Source organism: Oryzias melastigma, linkage group LG7, assembly GCF_002922805.2.
Source record: "Oryzias melastigma strain HK-1 linkage group LG7, ASM292280v2, whole genome shotgun sequence".
NCBI classification, from domain to species: domain Eukaryota; kingdom Metazoa; phylum Chordata; class Actinopteri; order Beloniformes; family Adrianichthyidae; genus Oryzias; species Oryzias melastigma.
This window is the reverse complement of record NC_050518.1, coordinates 13015804-13024416: the sequence shown is the minus strand read 5'-3', so window position 1 is coordinate 13024416 and position 8613 is coordinate 13015804. Positions and strand designations below refer to the sequence as shown.

At 39.7% G+C, this 8613-nt stretch overlaps 2 protein-coding genes across 2 annotated transcripts in view; one reads left to right on the top strand and one right to left on the bottom strand.

Moving 5' to 3' along the window:
- The window catches only part of nr2c2 (nuclear receptor subfamily 2, group C, member 2), a 9282-nt gene extending 7525 nt beyond the window's left edge, over positions 1-1757 (bottom strand). The window contains exon 1 of the mRNA XM_024293686.2: positions 1501-1757. The gene's annotated coding sequence lies outside the window, so the exon portion shown is untranslated. The remainder of the gene's footprint in view (positions 1-1500) is intronic.
- Positions 1758-7665: 5908 nt separating this feature from the next.
- On the top strand, positions 7666-8613 carry b3galt4 (UDP-Gal:betaGlcNAc beta 1,3-galactosyltransferase, polypeptide 4). The gene has a single exon (XM_024294003.2). It carries the CDS (start codon positions 7666-7668, stop codon positions 8611-8613), a length of 948 nt encoding a protein of 315 aa, XP_024149771.2.

The following is an 8613-nucleotide window of genomic DNA, read 5'->3' as shown; positions in this document are numbered from 1 at the left end:
TTCTGTCAAACATAAAAAAAATATATTTTCACATATTAAGAAAACACTACTTTCTTTTTATATTTGTTTTAATTTGTGCCACAAAAGAAGCATAATTCATATTTAATATTAAAAAAATACATTTATAGAAAGGCACAGCAGTATGAAAATAAGACTTAGCGGCGTCTACTAAGTTTTTATCAGTAGAAAACAAGCTCAAATTTCTCTTTTACTGTTAAAGGTTGCCGACCCCTGGTCTAACACATAACATCAGGGTGTATAATGCTATGGAACACCATTGCCAAATAGCTAACATAGTTCTGTGCCAAGTATGGGCGGGAGATTTCTAGGTTAAGGTGTGAAACACTTCAGATGCTTCCTGCGGATTCTAGGAACAACATTGAATATCTCGATCCTGAAAAGCACAGCGCTGGGAACAGCTAAGGTCCTGAGCAGAACCCTCAGACTTTGGGCTCTGGTAGAGTCCAACTTTAAGAGAGTCAGAACCAACACAGGCAAGGAAGTGAGGAATTTGTGTGTGTTGCTTTATGTTTGTGTACACCAATACACTTTTGAGTAATTATTAGACACACAGTCAACTCTTCTAGAGTTTGACTTTTAATTAACACATTTTGTGACAATGATAATTAGTGACAAAAATATTCATTTCTTTATGTATTCTCAGCTACTGTGTGTAGATTAAATCAACTCTGAATTTGTGATTAAAATCCATGACCAAAAAAACGGTGTACAAGAGTTAAAATAGGTATGATCGAATATCTACATACATACAAATAACAGAAATATGTTAATTCAATCTTCTTGAATAAGTTCAAACAAAGAGGTAACCCACAATGTATGAATTGGACTGTCAGCAAAGATTGGTAAATGTCTGAGAGACTAAACCGGCTAAACGCCCAAAGGAGGAGTATGCAGCTTCATATTGTATACTGATTGGCCGTATATTATGTCTACCAATGACTTTGCTCTGAAGCGATCACAACACAGAACAAAATGGAGACTCTGGAAGTCAGCCAGTAACACTGCAGACGATATGTTAGACATTTTATTATTCAAGGGTTTTTCTTTCTAGACAGAAAACGTGTTATTGCTAAGATTGTATGTATAAATGTGAAAATGCAACTTATAAAAAATAACATTTCAACTAATTGTCTTTAGATGCCAAAGGTAAAAGGGTCGAGTTCATCGATGTACGCTGCTAGCTAAACAGGTTAACGGCTGCATCAGAGTGGAAAGTACCCTTGACTCTCACTGTAATTGCCATGTTTTAAGCGTTGTGGTGAATTTTTTTAAATGACAGTCTTCGCGAACATTACATATTGTTTCCTAGAAGTATATGATCCAATGAGTCTGCTCATCTTAAACGCTTACTCTGAATGTAAGGCAGCAGGAGACAGACAGGAAGGAGCTCTGCATCCGCAAGCTAACAAGCTAATGTGAATATTAGCTAATCTCTGTAAAGATTCCTCAAAGCGCTTCATTGTTTTAGCTGACACTTACCTTAGTGGAAAGCCGTTCATCAATATAGGGCGATTGGCCTTTTAAAAATATATATGTTTGAAGTGTTTTTTCCTCTGTTAAAGGTCATAGTTCGTGACCCCTCTCCGCCAGCGTACTGTGTTTTTTCCCCCTTTCCTCACGCTCGCGTCTCCGCGTGCCTCCTCCACCCTCACACCCCCTCCCCAACTGTGTCCTCGAGCCAAACATGAGTGACGTCATAAAATCTGATTCAAAATTAACACGCCTTAACTACTTTTAATTCAAAAATTATTGTAGATGTATATGTAAATATCTAATTAGATTTTGAAATTTTGAGAATGAAAAAAAACTGAAATGTTGTTTGACTCTTTATCATTTTTATAAACATAAAAGCCAAAATAAATTGTAAAAACAAAAAACATATATATTAGAGGAAAATAGTTTAAATACGTAAGCTTCGGTCTCTCGAGGGAGTTGACGGATTGGGTTATTTAGCTATGCTAATTCAAACCAAAGCGGCAGCGTCACGTAATTGCTGCAATGTCTGTTATGATAAACAAAATCAGACACATTTCTGTATCCGGAAGCAAATCAGTTGCACCGCTCACCACGCATGTGCGAAACCTTTGTCACTTCCGCTAACACATTTTACCGTAGTCTCCATAGCGGTCGTGTTGATTATTTCACAGTTTTCAATCACTACCCGATTCACAAACATGGATATCTCGGTGTTCAAACAGATCCAAGCTTTCCTTGTAAATGGAGAACTCCCTCCGACTCGATTACAGCGCCAAAAAATTAAAAGAATGGCGCCAAATTACAAAGTTAAAGGTAAGTACATATAAACAGGACACTAAACTAACATCCGCCAAAACAAAAGACGAGTAAAACTTTCATTTGGCGAGTAGAAAAAAATAACAGGTCTAGATTTCTCTGCATCGTTATAAAAGCTGACACGTGTTTTGCTTTTGCAATACAATACCTATTAACTGAAACTAAATAAATACAATGTTTTGCGTGGATTTTTTTTCCATAGTAATGTTTGACTAGTAGAGTCCAGATTTGGCTTTAGATTTCTCTAGCCACCCCGGCTAGCAACCAAAAAAAGAAAGGAAGAGTTATTTTGGAGCCCAGCACATAAATATACCTTTACTGTTGAATTTAAATGGTATATCAAAAGTCTGAAATGAGAATTAATATGTATGTTATTTAAATTTTAGATACTTAAAATAAATTGATAAGTTTTAATATTTTATTTAGGTTAGGTAAAACAGAATTGGCATTTTGGTGCAGCTCTATTATCCCAAACTTGACTAATATAAATGAGACATTTGAGTTAACAAAAGTCAGCAACTTTCTGAGTCTTTTTTTTCATTTTCTAACAGGCAACAGACTCTTCTACACTGGCCCAACCATGCGGTTCATGCGACTTGTGGTCATGTCAGAGGAGGAGAAGCGGTCTGTCCTTATGGAATGCCACCAAAACTCTGGTACTGAGAACCATACTGGTATGAGAGGTACCATAAATAAGATTGTTGCTGGCTACTACTGGCAAACAGTAAAACAGGATGTCGATGAATGGGTATGACCTTCTACCAGTCTAAAGCTTTTGTCTGCACAGCTATGTTTCAATCTTGGTTTCCTTCTTTTCTTTTTATTATGTATCAGTTAGTTTTATTACTAAAAATATATATATTTGGAAAACTTTTTTTTTCAGGTCAAGCGTTGTCATCACTGTCGGCTAAATAACCAAATTAAAACAGTGGCCCCAGTATTATATCGCATAAAGGTACATCTTAAAGCTTGTTTTCCCATTTCATTTTAATGACAAGCTCGTGTGCTGTAAGGTAGCTTTGCATTTTCATTTGAAAACTTCTGTCACCTGCAGGTGAAAGAACCTTGGGATGTGCTGAGCATGGACTTGATTGGCCCGTTCCTGGAAACAGCCCAAGGAAACAGATACATATTAACAATGACGGACTTATTTACCAAATGGGTGATTGCAGAACCTCTGAAGTCTAAAACTGCAACAGAGGTCTCTCCAATCCTTATTAAGAAGCTGTACACGTTTGGCATGGTCAAGAAAATTATTACAAATCAAGGGAGCGAGTTCGTCAACCAGGTAAAAGATTGTGAAAGTGCTTTTCATACCTAGATGTATGATACAAGACATAATGTATTTAGGTCAAACCTGCTGTCTTTGCAGCTCAACGACAGCATTTCCGCCAGGCTAAATATTAACCATGCCGTCTCCAGTGAGTTCCACCCCCAGACCCACGGGCAGGTGAGCATCTCAAAAACTAATTTTGAGTAACTCTTTTGAAATCAGTGATGCCTATTTATCCATACTGCAATACAATACAATTCAAAGAATGTGAGGACCAACCAAAATATTAAGCGTGCACTGGGAAAATATGTCAACTCCGAGCATGATGACTGGGACGCTCACCTTGCTGCTGTGGTATACGGCATAAACACTGCAAAGCAGGTATTTTTGCATTCACATTTTGTATTACTTGTCTATATTGTAGCACCTTTTAACAATATGTGTTACAAGTTTTTAAAGTAGTTACTGACAAATGCAAGACAAAATGAATGAAATACAAAATGAAGTAATTGAGAGTGTTTGTGTTATCAGTACACCACCGGTCACACTCCATACTTTCTGCTGTTCCACCGTCATCCACGTCTCCCTACTGTGATGAACGTCTGTCCCATGAACGACAGCTTTGACATCGCAGACCCAGAGGAGGACATGGATATGAGGGTGGAGGAGATGACCATGCTCAATGAATCGGTCAGTACATTTGAAGGGGGCTGACGAGCTACATTGCCCTGCTTCAGTAATTCCTGATTAGCTCGAATGGATGAGTTCAGTTTCTGATTGACTGAACACACCTGATCCAGGTGAGCAGAAGCAGCTGAAACAGGGTTAGCTGCTTAACAAACAGGGCAGGAGCTCAATAACAACAGAATTGGTGACCGCTCCTGTAGAGTTTAGTGTCTTTTGTGTTTTAATGTGAAACATTTTTGAGAGGGATTAAACCTGTCATCTCTCCCTCTTTGCTTTCTGATTTTTTTCAGGACAATCCTGGAGAAAATTGATCTGCTGGAGAAGTACAGCAGTGAAAGAGAGGAGAGTGAAGGAAGGAGTGAGCCACATGAGGCAGAGGACATGAGGCGCTCGAGAGAGGAGGGAAACTTTTTACAAACTTTATAGTCTGCTGGAAAAAGTGGCCATTAAAATCCTTAGATTTCTGGGAATAAATTTTTGATACATTAAAAATGTTTGTTTTTGTCAATTTAAATAAAGATATAACTCAAACACAGTAATTGTCATGAATTCATTCTAACACTTTTATTTCCAACTATTTACAAAGATGGTCAACATGGATGGAGGGGCTTCAACTGAGCTGGAATTTTCTGGGTGGTGATTGGAACATCTTGCAGGATGATCTGCAGAGTTTCGGGATGCAGCTTCTCTGTAGACTGCATCGTCCATCTTCAGAGTTTGCAGGGCTGGCTGTCGACGGATGCTGCATGACCAAAAATGAACCATAAATATGACATCATGCATGCACAGGCTTGGGGAAAACAAAACTAAAAAAAAAAAATCTCTTAAAGAAATACACAAGAAATACATTATTATTAAAAAATATGTGGTTTTAAGTAATTTGTTATTAAACTACAAAACATCATTATACTTATATGAACATGAGAATAATGTTCTCATTATTGAGAAAAATTAAAATACTACTTTTACTGATTTCAAATAAAACTAGGGGAAAATTGTTAAAATTAAATTCAGCAAAAAAAGTCAGAAGATAAAATAAACATTTAAAACTATTGTAGTATGATTAATAAAATAAAAACTCTGTAGTTATTTTGTACTTGTTTTTTACTCTCAGAAAGTGTAGGTACTTATACTAAGTTACATTTACTGCAATAACTTGTGAAATAAACAAAACGTGAATACTCTACAAACCCACAAATTCGGTATTTGTATATTTTACAACCTGTAATAGTGTTCCTAAATAAATATTTCAATTAAACTAGCTTAAGCTAATATGTAAAAGAGCTCGCAGATGTTTTTTTAAGCGTTTGTAAAAATACCAAGTGCCGGCGGCGGCGATTAATCTGCTCCAACTCCTCCAAAAGCAAAAGTTAGATAAGAAAACTCAGAATCATTTCAAGCTTATGATTCACATCACGTTCAACTGGCTACAGGAAAATAGAAAAGCTAAAACAACTTTACAGTTTGTTTGTTCAATAAAGCTGAATTCTGATTCTGAGCTGAAGAACTCGAGAGCACATCTCCCTTGACATGAGATCTTCACAGTCACTCAGTCATAACAACGAAGAACCGTTATGTGACCTTAAACTTGTTCCTAAGCTGTGATGTTTCTGCCCAAATTCATGATCCTTTTCTTTTCAACTTATTTTTTATAATCATTCTTTGATGAATACAATCTGCACAAAGTGTCTTTTTTTCAATGAGAATATTAGATTATTGTTACTGATTAATATAAATGATTTGTCATGGATGCTTTGAAACTTTATTACATCAATTATATTAATGATATTTAATGTAGAGAAAATGGTATGGTAGAGCCCATTGACATGCAGTGCAACTCTGACGTAAAGGCCAAGTTTAGAGGTGAATCGAAAATTTGAAAAAACTTGTGCAATTTTAGAGACTTACATCCAGTTTATGTGCTTTCCCAAATGTTTTTGCAGCAATACCTTTGTGCAAAACCTTTTTCTTTAATGACTTTTATGAGTTCAAGTTTAGGTTCAGACTGGTCATCATACAGGAGCAATAAAAAGAATAGTTTATTGAAAGTATAAAATGCAGCATGTGAGACTTGCTGCCAGACGTGCACTTCCCATGTTTACAAGAGCAATTTGTGATTTTCTGTTAATGTTCCGTTTATGCTTAGGATGCCTCATTTTACAAATATTAAATATTACAATTATTTTTTAAGTCACCTAAGGGTAAAAAAAAAACTCTACGTCCAGTGGCCCCTGGCTAAATTGGGTTTAAGACATTTGAAGTAGATGAATAGCGATTTCCCAGTAATTTGGTAGTATTTCATGGGCAAAGATTATTTTAATTTAGGGCCCCTCACTATAAAATGCAGGGCTCCTTGATGTAAATCAACACATCACCACTAGAGGTCGCCCTACAAACAGTAAATGCTGACGAGCGACTATACGCGAGGTTTGGCTTTTTTCTGTCATGTTTAAAACATGTTGTAAATTAATCAACCCAAAATAATTTGGGTTTGATTAAAAGTAACTTTGGTTATTTTTAAATCAAACCAAAAACTTTTTCACATTATTTTTGTCAGTTCAGCTGCTTTAAGCATGATCCAAATTGTGAGAAGGCTTCTCCTTGAACACTCACAATTCTCCAGAATACCCAAATACCATGTACTGTAACTGTAAACGGAGTAACACCAGTGTTTGTGCTGGACACAGCATAATATGGCATTTTAATTATCATTGTTGAACTAATCTCAAAGAGGTCAGGCATAACAACTAGTAAGTGTGACTAGGCCAACATTATTTTGGTCTATTTTTTGTTTTTGATTCTCAAATGAAAACGTTTACGAGCAGACATTCCTCGTGCATTTACTGCATTAATGCAGGAATTTAATGGGAGGCGCATATAAATAAAAGGAGGATGAGCGCAAAGGTGAGGTGATGATTGCGCTCATCCTCCTTTTGTGAGACGTGGAGGCGCAACAGCGGCTGCTGCTTCACCAAAAGGGGGCACACATGGCTCCAGGCTTGTACCACATTGACTGCTCCAAATGCGCAGCTGCGCAGCCCACTTTTTCAAATGGCATCGGCATGGAATTGCTTGTAGCTGTGCGCGATCGGAGCTTCTGCTGACTAAAGGCACGAAGGAATGGCCCGGTGCAGAGGATCCACCTTCAAGTCGGGGCTAGAGAGGCGCATCAAACCGTAGGAGCTCTCGGGAACGAAGCTATTTGGAGCGGTACCGGTGCAGGGGAGGAGCAGAGGATGATTGTGGTCGGACGGGGAATGTGCAAGATCGGGATTTTTAAACGTGGAAACAGACTTGGGTTTTTTTCTTATTTTTGCGCCATCGTCGCATGCGCATCCCTCCTCGCCCTGCTGTTTTTGGACTATATTGAATTATGGATCACCTCTATGGGCATGAACCCGGCTGCAGAGGCGCGTGCGGGTATGCTCCATCCTCAGAGCGTGCCCCCCACCCGTCCCGAGGAGTTCCTGCTGATGCCCAGCCCGCTGGTGTGCCAGCGTGCAAAGCCATACCTCATCAACATGGTTACCTCAGCTCCTGCCAACCAGCGAGCCCGCCAAGCTATCAGGGACACCTGGGGAGGGGAGGTGGGGGTGAGAGGTCAGCGTGTCATGACCTTCTTCATGGTGGGCGTCACTTCTGACCCTGGGATGGGTAAGATTCTAATAGAAGAAGCCCGGGAGAAAGGAGATCTAATTCAAGGGCGGTTTTTGGACAACTACTCCAACCTGACTCTGAAGACCCTGTCCATGCTGAGCTGGACCCGCAGGTTCTGCCCACAGGCTCACTTCATGGCCAAAGTGGATGATGATGTGTTGTTCAACCCCAGCACCCTCTTACACTTTTTGAACAGAAGCCGGAACCCCTACGAGCAGGAGGACTTGTATCTGGGCAGGGTGCATCTCCATGTTGCTCCTGACCGTAACCCGGACAGCAAACACTACCTCCCCTCAGGAGCCTACCCTCTGTCAGTCTTCCCAGACTATTGCAGTGGAACAGCGTATGTTCTGTCTCGCTCTGCGCTGCTAAAAATCTCCCTGGCAGCCTCTGCCTCCCCCCTGTCCACACCCCTTCCCCCCGAGGATGTGTTTGTGGGTCTTTGCGCCCGGACAGCAGGAGTGCTGCCCACGCACTGCCCGCTCTTCTCTGGTGGTCCAGGTGTGCCATACGGGCGTTGCTGCTACCAGGCCATGGTGTCCATACACCACACATCACCCAAAGAGATGCTGCAGTACTGGACCGAAGTTCATACGTCACCCCCCTGCTCCTGGCTGAGGCTAAGGGCCTCTCTGGGAGTGTGCAAAGTGAAGGCAATGCTGAGCTCAGCCTTGAGGCTATGA

Coding starts and splice junctions, on each gene's coding strand:
- b3galt4 (XM_024294003.2), top strand. CDS start 7,666: ATGAACCCGGCTGCAGAGGCGCGTGCGGGTATGCTCCATCCTCAGAGC.